General features: G+C 51.9%; 2 protein-coding genes across 2 annotated transcripts in view; one reads left to right on the forward strand and one right to left on the reverse strand.

Moving 5' to 3' along the window:
• Positions 1–65: 65 nt before the first annotated feature.
• Positions 66–13,290, forward strand: RASL12 (RAS like family 12). Its single transcript, XM_082737286.1, has 5 exons — positions 66–372; positions 2,393–2,449; positions 7,710–7,783; positions 8,500–8,690; positions 11,350–13,290. The coding sequence occupies exons 1-5, from the start codon at positions 270–272 to the stop codon at positions 11,723–11,725; spliced, it is 801 nt and encodes a 266-aa protein (XP_082593412.1). The 5' UTR covers positions 66–269; the 3' UTR covers positions 11,726–13,290.
• Positions 13,250–13,686, reverse strand: part of SLC51B (SLC51 subunit beta) — a 48,886-nt gene continuing 48,449 nt past the window's right edge. Inside the window, exon 4 of the mRNA XM_082737299.1 lies at positions 13,250–13,569. Coding sequence (XP_082593425.1) covers positions 13,356–13,569 — 214 coding nt within the window. The 3' untranslated portion in view covers positions 13,250–13,355. The remainder of the gene's footprint in view (positions 13,570–13,686) is intronic.

Raw genomic sequence — 13,686 nt, forward strand, 5'->3', positions numbered from 1 at the left:
CTCCAGCAGCCCTTACAAGGAGTGTTGCCGCTCTCCGGGCGGCCCCGCCCGCCGGCCTCCGCCGGCTCCTCCTCCTGGCCGGGCTGGGCCGGGCCGCGGGAACGCAGCCCGCTTGGCGCTCGACGCCAGGGCCCCAGGCGAGGACATCGACGGGGCCGAGCCCGCGAGCGCGAGGGGATCCCCCGATTTGTTCTGCTGGGCCCCGACGGGCGGGCACGCTGCTCGGGGCTCTCCTACTGACTACCGGTGTCCCTCTTAGTAGTCTCACCATGTCCTCGGTGTTTGGGAAGCCGCGCGCGGGCAGCGGGCCGCAGAGCGCGCCACTTGAGGTCAATCTGGCCATTCTGGGACGTCGAGGGGCCGGCAAGTCCGGTGAGTTGGGTGGGGGGGGGGGGCGAAAGGGAAGGGTTTGGGTGGGGACGTTGTGGACTTGCTTGCAGGAAGGCTCCCTCACTGGCTTTGGGGGCTTCCTGCACCCAGGTGGGTTGGGTCAGACAGTGTGATTTTCTTCTTTGCCTCAGTTTCTTTGTTGCTTGGTGCTCTCTCTACTTTGTCCTCAGCTCTTCCATCTCTCATCTGTCCGGTTCCTCACCTGCTTTCCTTCTCTGTCTGTGACACTAGGTATCTCTCTCCCCTCTGCCTGTCTCTGTGTCTCCTGGTCCTCAGCCCATCTCTCCCTTGCTGTTTTGCACCTTCCATCTCCTCTCCCTGGGGCCCCCATCAGCCCTGAGGACTAGCACCAAAGGGACCTGTTAGACACTAATCCCAAGCCCAGGCCCCTGTGAGCGTAGTCACAGCCTTGTTATTCCTCAGTTTAGGCCGGGGATGAAAGAAAGTGGTAGAGGTCACTGGCTGCTGGGATTTTCCAGGGAGAGGCTCACTCCAATTCCCTGGAATGGAACAAAGTGTGCATTCTTATCAAACGTATTTGTTTCAAGTCAGAACCCTCTCGACTTTCTGGAAACATGTTGGACCTAGGTCCCAGGCGGCTGGGACTTGTTCTTGATGAACCAAGATCTTCAGTTACCACTTGAGCTCAGGTGGGTAGGGGGGAGGGTGTCACCACAGGCAGAGACCCAGAGAAAGGGTTCAGCCCTGCCCCGTTGCCACTTATAGTCCCAGGCAGCTGATGGTAGGAGGGCAGAGGGGCTCCTCCTGGGGCTGTGTTACAGTTACAGCCATTAGTGACTGGCTGATGTGGGCTGTTAGCTATGAGTTTCCTTCCTCAGAGTATTCTTTGAGACTCCATGGGATCCTACTCTCCTTCTGAAACCAGCCCCCTGACTCAGAGAGGGGACTCTGAATCATGTTTTCCTACAGAAAAGATTTGCCCTCTTCCTTTTGAAAATCAAACTGTGTCTGTAGCTCTGTTATTAGTATAGTTTAGCCAGTGACTACATGTATGAAGGAATTTAAATTTTAAAGTATGTATTCCCTGGGTAGTAGTTTGCCAAATGACACTGTTTGGAACCCTGGGAAAGAATTATAAGGATTTTCTTTAAAATATCACATTACTTTTTAAGAGTCCAGCGTAATAATTGGCTGACCCTGGACTTTATGTGGCTAAATTCTGAGCAAAATCAGAGTCCTATTAATGAATTCCACCTGGGCAGAACCTCATTTTAAGTTTTACATTCTTCATAAGCGCAAGACAGAGCCAAGACTTGAGACATAGAGGACCAAGGACTGGAGGGTGTTTACTTGGGACGTGAGTGTTCATACTCCTCCTGGGGATCACAGACTGATCAACTCAGCTTTTACTCTTTGGCTTATAGCCAGAACCAGAATAGATGCCCCCCATTCCAGAATCTTCACAACTTGACCAGCGTGGGAGATACCTCCCTTCAGTTTGACTTTCACCAGGCTGAGGCTGGACTCCTCAGTTTTGAGTCTCTATTTCTTTTTTAAAAGATTTTATTTATTTATTTGAGAGAGAACAAGAGCGCGAGCATGAGCAGGGGGAGGAGCAGAGGAAGAGGGAGATGCAGACTCCGCATTAAACCCGACTCAGGGCTGGATCCCAGGACCCCAGGATCATGACCTGAACTGATGGCAGATGCTTAACCAACTGAGCCACCCAGGTGTCCCCAGTTCAAGTCTTTATAAATACCCCTTAGGCTTGCCTCTCATGACTTTTCTTGCCATTTAAAAAAAAAAAAAAAATGCCAGGATGCAATTGGAGGGGCATGGTTCCTCTATTTCTAGTTTCTGCTGAGCTTCTTAAACCAAGTCCTCAGCTCCCAAACATATTCCCCCAGAGAGCTGAGCTGAGTGTCAGCCAGGAGTCACAGAGGCTAGATAAGGCCTCCCTAAATGAGAGGGACAACCTCCAGGGGCTAGCAGCCAGACACGGTGGGGGGAGACTGAGCCAACTTCTTTCTGCTTCCCGCAGCTCTGACTGTGAAGTTTCTGACCAGGAGGTTTATCAGCGAATATGACCCCAACTTGGGTAAGAAACCACTCCTTCCCATTCCTCCTACTATTGTCCCACTTGGATCCCTGCAACACACATGACTATACTGTGGTGGGCCCAGGCCTGACCAGGATCTATCATCTGGGGGCAGAGGGGAGGAGCCACCAGGATGACTCAGCCCATGGGACAACATGGTTTAAGTGCCAGAAAGACATCCTTCCATAGCCCACCCCAGACAACTGGCTTAATTAAGAGAACTGAGAGAGGCTGATTTGCCCTAAAATATGAGGAATGGTAAGACTTAAAAAAAAAAAAAATAGCAGAATGTCTGTAACTATTATTATTCTTTAAAATGGTCACTCGATGTACTTTTTAAGAAAAACTGGACAAAACACTTGAGAAATTCTGTAGTGTTACTGGTTTCTGACCCATTTTTGAACCACACAAGAAAACTTGTCTAGTTTTATAGATATATCATAGTCTGTTGGAAGAAAGGATGCTCTGTTGTCAGAGCTAAGTTTAAACCCTAGCTCTGCCACTTACTGGCTGTGCAACCTTGAAGCAATAACCTAATCTCTCTGAGCTTCTGTTCCTCATCTGTAAAATGGGCATAAAGGTAGCTGTCTCAGAAAATTACTGTGAGAATTAAAGAAAGAACACGTGTAAAAGATTTATCCTAGTATCTGATCCACAGTAAACACTCAATGCATGTCCATTTTTCCTCCCTCTCTCTCTTTTATTTTTTTTTTTAAGATTTTTATTTATTTGGGAGAGAGAGAGAGAGAACGAACAAGCAGGGGGAAAGGTAGAGGGAGAAACAGACTCTCCGCTGAGCATGAAGCCCGTGGGGCTCAATCCCAGGACCCTGAGATCATGACTTGAGCCGAAATCTAGAGCCAGAGGCCCAACCAACTGAGCCACCCAGGCGCCCCCCTTCCTCTTTCCTTAAGTTTACATTTATAACATTTGTTTATTGCAAACTGTTCCTGAGAAAAATAGTGTGTCTGGATATGCTTAACCTTTTGAAAATGGGGGTTTGCAGTCTTGGATGGTTTTTCCCATTCATAAGAATTAAATAAGGCACTTGTGGGACCCCTGAGGGCCCTTCTAGAAAATGCAGGGCGATGGGGCACAGGACTGGAAACGCAGCAGTACAGCACTGGCTGCAGCATGCCTCTGATGGAAGGCACTGTGACCTCTGGAGGGAAGAGCCCCTGAGCCTGTTGGTGCCCTCAGTTCAGGCTGGAATATTGAATCCCAGTGTCGGAGCAGGAAGGGACCTCAGGGCTACTGAGTCTATTTGATTAGCATGGGAGTGGGACACAGGGTGTAATTGTGTGCCAGCCAAGGGAGGTGTTGAGAGAGGCCAGAACATGAAATCAGATGGAGTGGAGGAAGGGAAGATAAGTAGGGAGGAGGTGAAAAGGAAAGGCATACAAGCAGGGGTGTCTGAGAAGGGGGAAATGGAGATTTCCAAGGATGGTTCCTCAAAACACATATTCTACCTAGCTCAGATAGGGAATACTTATACTAAAAAATATTAGCTGTTCCTCTGAAATTCAGATTTAATTGGTCGTCCTGTATTTCCTCTGGCAGCCTGCCTCTACGTGTCTTCCTCCCTGCCCCCACTCCTTACCCTTTCTTCAGGGTCCCTCCAGAAGAGCCTAGTACAGTGGTGGTTTGGGCTTTTTGACTGAGTAATTTTGGAGTTCTGACCTGAGAGCGAAATGTGTGGTTGCACTGTCCGGGGGGTGAGAGGGGTGGGGAGCCGCTCCACAGTGGTCAGTCGCCCCGTCCTGAGAGCCTGTCCGCTGGAGAGATGACGAGAACCTCTCTCCTTCAGCATTCTGGGAGGCCTGTGCCATGTCTTAGGAGTTCTGCCCCACCATCTGAACATTCCAGCCACTGTCCTATGGCTGGCCACAGCACTAGGGGGACCCCAGGACTGGGACCTTTCTTTCTGTGGAGAAAGGTCTGAGCATCCAAGGGAAGGGTTCGCCACCAGGACATGTAAAACAGCTCCTTCTCTTTTCTGAGGTCTTCTTTGAACCCAGAGTGAGCTGCTTGAGCATGGAGACCTTCACTATTTATTCTCATTTCTAGCACGGAGTACAGTACTAGGCACAACATAGATGCTCTTTTTTTTTTTTTTAAGATTTTATTTATTTATTTGACAGACAGAGATCACAAGTAGGCAGAGAGGCAGGCAGAGAGAGAGAGAGAGAGGAGTTAGCAGGCTCCCTGCAGAGCAGAGAGCCCCATGTAGGGCTCGATCCCAGGATCCTGGGATCATGACCCGAGCCGAAGGCAGAGGCTTTAACCCACTGAGCCACCCAGGCGCCCCACAACATAGATGCTCTTAAACATGAGATGGAATTTTGGTTTTAGGATTAGCCTTTAAAGAAGAATTCCAACTATTATTGCCATTTTGCAGGTGAAGATATTGAGGCAGAGAGGGCTCAGTGATTTGCCTATGGAGAACCTCGGTACAAAGGAAGATGGGTCCCACTGCAGCAGCTTTCCCATAAGGGCAGCATAATGCCCTAGAGGGCCTGGAATCTCTGAGCCTCAGTTTCCCCATCTGCAAGATGGGGCCAATAGCCTGTGCTGCATCTGAGCCAGGGTCATGGCTGGGAGAACTGGTCGGGGCTGAGAGAATCAGTGTCTATGGAAAGGCTATGCCTGTGCTGAGTGCTCCAGGAAGGGGCAGGGGTCCCCAGGAGAGGGGCTGGGGCACCTTGCCTGGCTTGCCCAGGGCAGAATGACAGTTTCTCACCTCTCTTGCCCTCATCCTGCTCCAGTAAGGATATGGGCACCATTTCCAAGGCATCATCCTACACACACTGACAAGAGTGCCTTTAAAAGATTATTATTGGGTAATCAGGGGAAAAGTTAGGGAAAAGAAACTTCTCTCAACGTGGAAGTCCTCGGAATATTATTTAGAAGGAGGAGTTGTGAAGCCCATGTGGACCCCAGAATGCTCTGGAGAGCAGGACTTGGTAATGAGAGGACAAGTTACTGTAACTTGGAAAGGACCCTCCACGTCCAGTCACCTCACTTGCCAAGGAGGAGGAAGCTTGATAAGATGATCTCTGAGGCTTCCCCCTGCTCACTCCTGCGTGTGCCACATCTGGACTGGGAGCTTCTGCTCTTCCCCTGTACTCTGCCCAGATAGAGCTGGAGGACCAGCTGGTCCCCTGAGCAGAGGGTGAGGGGGTCCCCACAGGGAGGCAGCCCAGCCTAGAAGACCTGAGTTCACTTCCCTTCCACTGGTGGGGTGCTTTGTGGCAGTGGGCAAGTTCCCTCCTCCTCTGGGCTTCATCTCTCTACAGTGGAGCTAACAGTAACCTTGAAAGGCTATTTGCTGTGAGGAACCCCAGGAGACCAACACTGGGCTAATATTTTTCCTTGGACTGGGAAGGACACAGTGCCTGTTTCGGGGTGGGGGAGGGGGTGTGGAGCAACTAAAAGGGGGGCATCAGGCAACTTTGGCAGGAAAATAAAAATCTGAACAAGATGTAGGCATCTAGGAGCAGCTCTTCTTGCACCAAATATAGTTAAACGTTTGGGGCATATTTTCCATTAGATTTTTTTTTTTTTTAAATCTTTGAATAAGAGCAGTTATTTATCCAAGTCCCCAAACAGGCTGGGGATGGGAGCTGTCTGTGATTCCTGTTGGCTGCTAGTGGACCTGGCGTGTGTCCAGGCCTGGCTTGACTGCCAGGGACTCTCAGAGACAAGTGGCTGTGAACTCAGCCAGGGTTCGGGTGGGGTGGAGGAAGGCGGGGAGGGCCCTAGTTCTGCCTTTAGAGGTCTTCTTTGGGGCCACTTGGGGCACAGGGGCATCCAGGGAAAGGTGACAGCCAAGTGCACTCACACACATGGGCCAGTGGCGTAGAGGAAGGTTAGAGATAGGGAGAATGATGGCCAATGTGACAATGAGGTCTTCTCTGCATGCCTGGCCAGCTGCACTTTCTCAGGTTTGAGGTCATGAGAACCAAAAAAAAAAAAAAAGCAAAAACTCATGAAAACCAAATAAGGTCAGTGGTTTAGTTCATAGTATGGAACCAATGTCAATTTCCTACTTTTGATCACTGTACTATGGTTATGTAAGGTGTTAACATTGCTGGGAGCAGAGGGAAAGGCACACAGGAACTCTCTGTACTATTTTGCAATTTCCACATAAGTCTAAAATTATTTAAAAGGAAAAAAAAAAGAAAAAAATCACCTAGGAATGTGAACCTGCCCTGTAAACTCAGGACCACCACAGTCCCCACTGTCCTTGACCAGGCATTTATGGTGTGCCAGGCCCCGTGCCTAAGGGCCAATCCAGTCCTCACACAGCCCTGGGAGGGTGCATGGACAAGCACTGGCACAGTGCCTGGCACAGAGTAAACTCTGGAAAACTTTTAGGCAGTGTTATCATGTTATCCCCATTTTACTTTTTTTTTTTTTTTTAAGAGATTTTATTTATTTGAAAGAGAGAGCTGGGGGGAGGAGCAGACGGAGAGGGACATGGAGCCCGAAGTGGGGCTCGATCCTAGGACCCTGAGATCATGACCTGAGCCGAAATCAAGAGTCAGATGTCGACCAACTGAGCCACCCAGGTGCCCCATGTTACCCCACTGTAAAGTGAGGACACAGATTCTCAAAGAATTGCCATGACTTGGCCAAGTCACATAGCTACAAGGTAGCTGAGCTTGGGTGTGACTCCACATGTCCAACATAAAATATTCGACTACACTAGAGTCCTCTGCTATTACTTGGTAAGGATTATTTGTAAACCTTCTCAGGGACTTCTGAATAGAGTCACACATGCACACACACACCACCACCACCACCACCATATGTCATATGCTTTTCTTTCCCGTCCTTTCTCCCACTGGGGGTTTCCTGCGGGCCGTGACCAGAGGGAAGAGGATGGGGAGGCTTGTTGTTCGGGAGGATGGGCTGGCAGTGCAACCGCAGAGGGCTCTGCTGCTAACCAAGCCTGTGGGCCACGCACTCCGTCCTGTAGGCTTGGTGGGTGGACCCGAACGCAATGCTATCCCCTGTGGCGTGCTCTATGACTGACCTCTCATGCTCTGAGCCCTGACAGGTAGAGCAGCATCTCCCGGCTAGGAGGTTCTGTCTGTGCCCTCCATTTGGGTGAGAGCCAAGGCCTTTCCAGTTTGTCCTAACTCAGCCAGCCCCGGAATAGATCCCCCAGGGTCTAGCACAGGGTGGCTGGGACTCAGACCCAGTCTGCGACTGAGTGGTCTGGCCTGCCCCTGACCTGGCTCGCCGTCTGTTGCAGAGGACACCTACAGCTCCGAGGAGACAGTAGACCACCAGCCTGTCCACCTGAGGGTCATGGATACTGCAGACCCGGTAAATTACCCCTGTGGGTAACAGGGTATGTTACTCTCCAGGGTATGGAGAGCTGAGAGTCAGTGCGGCCTCCTGAGAAGTCCTTCTCCCAGAGCAGAGACCTCAGATGGGAATTCATAAACTTAAACTCTAGTTTGCTATGTGACCCTGCATGAGGCACTGAACTTTCCAGGCCTGAATCTTTTCATTTGCCGAGTGAGAAGAGATGAAATGGGGTTGGGGAAATCTGTGGTTGCTGGCGTCAGCTCTGAGATCCTGTGCTCGGGGACTCGATGCTCATGCACGCCTGGAGGTAGGGCACACATGTTTACACTGTGGCCCCCTCGGCCCAGGCCCCCTCAGTACACACATTCCCTCTATGTTCTCAGCACCCCCTGCCAGGGCTGGATACCAATTATTCCCAGAGGCCCAGGGTCACCATCAACCTGACCCCAAACCAGCAGTGCCCAGGGACAGCTGGGTCTCTGCAGCAGCCATGCTAGAGTCTTGGCTCTGTGCCCCAGAAGCCAAGGTCCCCGAGCCTCTGGCTGGGTGGTGGGAGTGAGGCTCCCGAGACAATGCCTCCTTTCACACCAAGCCAAATCCACACTCAAACACCCCTTTGAAAAGGGCTTGGCTGGGGAACAATATACAAAGACGGAGGGAATGGGGAGGTAGGATGGAGGAGCTCAGGTGAAGGCCTTCATCCCCAGCAAGGCTTCCCTCCTTTGCCCCAGGACACCCCCAGAAACTGTGAGCGCTACCTGAACTGGGCCCACGCCTTCCTGGTGGTGTACAGCATGGACAGCCGCCAGAGTTTCGAGGACAGCAGCAGCTACCTGGAGCTGCTTGCTCTGCACGCCAAGGAGACACAACGCAGCTCCCCAGCCCTGCTGCTGGGCAACAAGCTGGACATGGCCCAGTATAGGTGAGCATGGACCGGGTGTCCTCAACTCTGGGGCTCACTGTCCTCATTTGGGAAGGCTGTGTGTTGTCATCAGGGGTATTGGGCTGCTATGGAAAGTTATCCCCACAACTTTAGGTTAAAGTGTACAGTGTGCATGGTCTTTCAGACAGGCCAGGGCAGGAAGAAAGAGCTTCTGGCCCACACGGGGGGTTGGACCCTAAAAGTAAAAAGAGAAGCCACTTCTTCCGTCCTCATGGGGCTTTGTGGTATCTCTTGGCCTCACCGTTTCTTGCCTGCCTGTATGACCTTCCATCCTCATTCCCCGTAGCTGGCTGGTTATTATTTGGTGCCCGGTTCCAGTTCTGAAAAGAAAGGCCGTGATTGGCTCGTAGAGTCAGGGGTCTGCTCTGGTCCAACCAGCTCTCGCCTCACCCAAGCGTGGCACCAGGCCCACTCCCACCATTGGCGGTGCTGAGGGCAGCTTTTCTTTGAATGGACTGGACTTGAACCAGAGGTCACAGACTGGGCCAGAGGACAGATTACCAGCAAACACCGCAGCATTTTGCTTGGCGAGCAATGTTTTCAAAGACCTGGAACTGGAATGCTTTGAGGAGGGGTATGCTCTTTGCAGCTGACCATAGGCCTTACCACTCCCCGTGGCTTTCCTCCACTCTCTCCGTACATTCCAGTTGCTTGCCTGGGCCCTGAAAGCATGACGCTTCCACCTGATGGGTAATCCCTGTGCCCTTCTCTACCACTGACCTTTGTCCCTTGTGACCTGTCCACCTTCGGAGTCTGGCGCCTTCCACCCCCCTTCCATCTGTCCCTCCCTGCTCATGGCCAGTCACTCCTGCTTCCCCAGACCCTAAAGGCCCGCTGACTGGGATAAGGCAGGAGAGGATCTTCGGTGCAGAACAAATCAGATGGGCAGTGGGAAAGGGACGTGCAATCCCATGAAGAGAGGCCTCCGGGGGAAGCTTCAAAAGCCATCAAGCCCTCAGACCAAGACAAATTCCATCTCAGGGAATGAAGGAAGTTGTGTCATCTTAAAGCCAAAAGGTGGTTTTTGAGGAATCCTAGAACCCATGATGCCTGGAAGAGGGGTCAGAAGACTAGATGGTGGTAAATCTATCTTCAATATGAAGGGGGACACTAGACCGCTGTTTTGATCCCAGTCTTTGCCACAGGGATTGTCCAAAGATGGTTGGGGAGCAAATAACAATGACTATGGGGCTCAGACAGAGCAGCTTCGTTCCGGAAGGAGAGTCCTGCGGTTTTCCCTCATTTCCTTCTTTGATCCAGGCTGGTGGTGGGTCAGGATCTGATGCGGTCAGTCTTGTAGCTGAGATCGCTGTGCTCTCGTGATTGCCTTGCAGCCACATGCTAAATTGTGGGTTAGAGCAGTGGTTCCCGAGCCACCGATAAATCGCCAGCAGGCTGCTGCACAACAAGAAAGGATCATGTGACGTGCCCGTGTCTCCCATTCACAGACATGTATGCGTGCATGGGGTGCTAGTTTCTGGAAACTTAGGATTCAAGTCCCCACAGTGAGAAATTTTTAGACTCAAGCTCATCATAAAAGCAAAGAATATGAAGTATTCCTTCAAAAGGGGTTCCTCAGGAAGCAGTGAGCTTACAGACAGGACACCAGCCCTGGGCGGGGAGTCCAGATGCTCTGCGCCTGGCCCTTTTTGGCCCAGTCACTCTCCTGTCTGATACTCCCCTGGGGAAGCTAGCCCACTCCCAGCCCCCTGTTCTTGCCAAATTAGCCTTGGGCCAAAAACCTCTTCCCATCAATACCCACCAGTCTCAAGGGCTGTGCCACTGTCTGCAGGAATGGCCGGCGGGGCAATCAGCAGGGCAGGGTGGTCCCCGAGATTCAGCCAATGGAACCTTGGCCTCAAGACCTCGGGTACCATCATCCCTTCTTTCTTCTGGACATCTGAATGACCCAAGAGCCAGTCTTTTTCCTCTCATTTTGATCCTCATGGCTTTCAGGCCAGAAACTTCCAGGACCTCCCCAGTTAAATAGTCAATCCCATCAGGAAAGATGGTATAGGACAAAGCTGACAATAGGTGTTGTTCCCTCTCCCCTTCTTTCCCTCTTTCCCATGAAATGTCACCCTTGGTCTCCTCTGTTCTTCCCCTGGACAAGCAGCAACACTTTCTGCATGAGTCCTGAGAGCTCTGCCAACCACAGGCATCCTGAGGCACCTCACCCTCCCTTCTCTGGGGTCTCACACCTTTCTGTCCAGATCCCTGCCTTTCTCTGGAGCTGATCCCACAGGCCAGGGTGGGGGGTGGCTTATTTCCTGACCGAGGACCCATGCTGGCCTAGAGGGAGGCAGGGCTGGGAATGACCGTCTTCTTCCAGACACAAGCAGGGTTTAGCCAGTAAGCTGCTCCCTTGCCCACGCTTTGGTCCTGAATTCTGGCTTCAGTGACATCAGCCATCATTTACTGAGCCCAGACTCTGCGCCAGGTACTCCACCGGGCACACAATGCAAGTGGTCTTTCTTAATTCTTTCGGCAACCATGCGAAGCAGATGCCTTTATCACACTGTACTGATGAGATGCCTGCAGGTCCCCAAGCCCGTGAGTGGGGAGATGAGTGTAGGTGTGGGCCTGCCTGACTTGGATGTGTGCTCCTGACCCTGCCTCGTCCTGCTTCCCCCACCAGGCAGGTCACCAAGGCAGAGGGTGCAGCCTTGGCAGGCAAGTTCGGGTGCCTGTTTTTCGAGGTCTCCGCCTGTCTGGACTTTGAGCACGTGCAACATGTCTTCCACGAGGCTGTGCGGGAGGCACGGCGGGAGCTGGAGAAGCATTCCCTGGCCCGGCCCCTTTTCATCTCCGAGGAGAGGGCCCTGCCCCACCAGGCCCCGCTCACCGCCCGGCATGGGCTGGCCAGCTGTACCTTCAACACGCTTTCCACCGTCAGTCTGAAGGAGATGCCTGCTGTGGCCCAGGCCAAGCTGGTCACTGTGAAGTCATCCCGAGCCCAGAGCAAGCGCAAGGCGCCCACCCTGACCCTGCTGAAGGGCTTCAAGATCTTCTGAGGGCACCCATCAGGATCCCATGCTCAGCAGCTGGGTGAGGCTGCATGACAGGGGCTGGCTTCTCACCACCGCCTCTGCCTCTTTCGGAAGAATAGTCCTTGCCCTCTGGTGGACAGCTGACCGCTCTTCCAGCACCAAGTAATGTCCCGGACACCCAGTTCACTGTGTGAGCTGGAGGGACAGGCAGGAAGGCTGCTCTTCCTCACTCCAGACCTTGGTTTCCATGGTAACCGCTGCATTTCCTGACCCCGAAGGGAAATAGCCCCTGAGACAACCCAGAGACCTGGGGTTAGCCTGAAGTGGAAGGAAATTACAGTGTCCATCATGGTGCCATCAACCCTTCCTGCTCCAGCTGCAGCCAGATGTGTGCAGCTCTGGATGGTCCCCTAAGCGTTGGCCTCAGAACATGCCGCACGAGGAGCAGTCCTGAGATCCTAGCACCACCTGGTGGATAGGAAGGGCAAAGCGGCTACAGGTTGTGGGGGTGTGGCTTGAGCCCGGCCCTCCTGTGGTCATCTAACTTCACAGAAGCCCAGGACAACAAACCCCACAGTTTATCCAAGTAGAGTCTAGTTCCAATAATCCTATGCGACAGGCTATGGAACCAAAATTCCCAGGAAGGGCTACTTCCAGTACTTTGCCTTTCAGTGAGGACTGGGGGCTCTGGGGTAGGGAGCTTCCAGTGTGTTTTTCCCCAGAGACAGGGCCCCCTTAATTCCCCTTCTTAAATGAAGGACTCTCTCCACAGACCTTCAGGACCAGTCTCCTGAAGTCTAATGATCAGAGCTGCAGATGTTCAGCTGCAGGTGTTCAAAGTCATTCTAGTGACCGGCAACTAGGACTCCCAGGAGCCTACAACTGGGGTTATCAGACCTCCAGTTGGCACTATCAGCCTGCCCCAGGCTTGTAGGTAGAAACACAGTACACCATCTGTAGTCTGCTCTAGCAGGACCCAGTAGCAGGACACTTTGACAGGGGGTCTGAATGTTCAGAGTCCACTTTTGAAAGATAGAAGCTAAGGTATTCGGGGTTCATACAGCAGGGGTTTTTTGTATACATTATTTGGGGTTACCGCCACAGCTGATAGAACAACACTGTGGCTTAGACACAGGATCCCGACACTCTCTTGGGATCCCATTGTTAGTAGAAGATCTATAGTTTTCTAACTCTATTTACCTTGAGGCCCCTGGCCCCAAGGAAATCTCTCCTGGACCCTCAGGAGATAAGCAGGTAAATAGGAGGGCTCTCCTAGGAGGAAAGGATGGGAAGGGGATTCTAAGCCCAGAACCCTGCTCTTGGCAATTCTAGGGCCTTGGATTAAGAACAACAGCTCTAACCCAGACTTTAGCCCCATTCTGTGGATGGAGAAGCTGAGGTCAGAGGGAGGCTATGAACTCCTCAAGACTACAAGAGGAGTCCTAGCCAGGTTTCCAGACCCACAGGCCGGCTATGGATTTCACACTCGCGCTCCAAGACGCTTGTGTTGGAACACCGCTGTTTGAACAAACTATGCAATTCCAAATGCCCACTTCCAGAAGCATTTTAATAAAAAGCGGGTAACAGAATACTTGTTTGATTGCAGTTCATTCATCTATCTGCTGACGACATGGGGCAGGGCTCTGAAATCTTACTAGGTCTCCGATTCTTGTGGGTCTGGAAGGAGAACCAGTGATGCATCTCTCTCTTGTAACTCAATTTCCACCTGGCCTGAATTGTGATTTTCTGAGAGCAAAGTCTCTCTTAGGGTGTTCAGCTTATTGTCATCTCTGGTTTCAGCCTCAGCCACGTCTTGGACGTCTGGAGTTTGTTTTTCTGGTTTGTTTTTCCCCAGGAGCTTTTGATTTCTGGGAGGAGAGAAAATACTGTTGAATCTGGGTTCCCTGGCGGAACCTGGTTTCTGCTGGCGGTACTAGGTTGGGGGTAGGACCGGGTCTCCCAAATGGATTAGCACTTGGGGGAGG

Source organism: Mustela nivalis (assembly GCF_964662115.1).
Source record: "Mustela nivalis genome assembly, chromosome: 6".
Lineage (NCBI taxonomy): Eukaryota > Metazoa > Chordata > Mammalia > Carnivora > Mustelidae > Mustela > Mustela nivalis.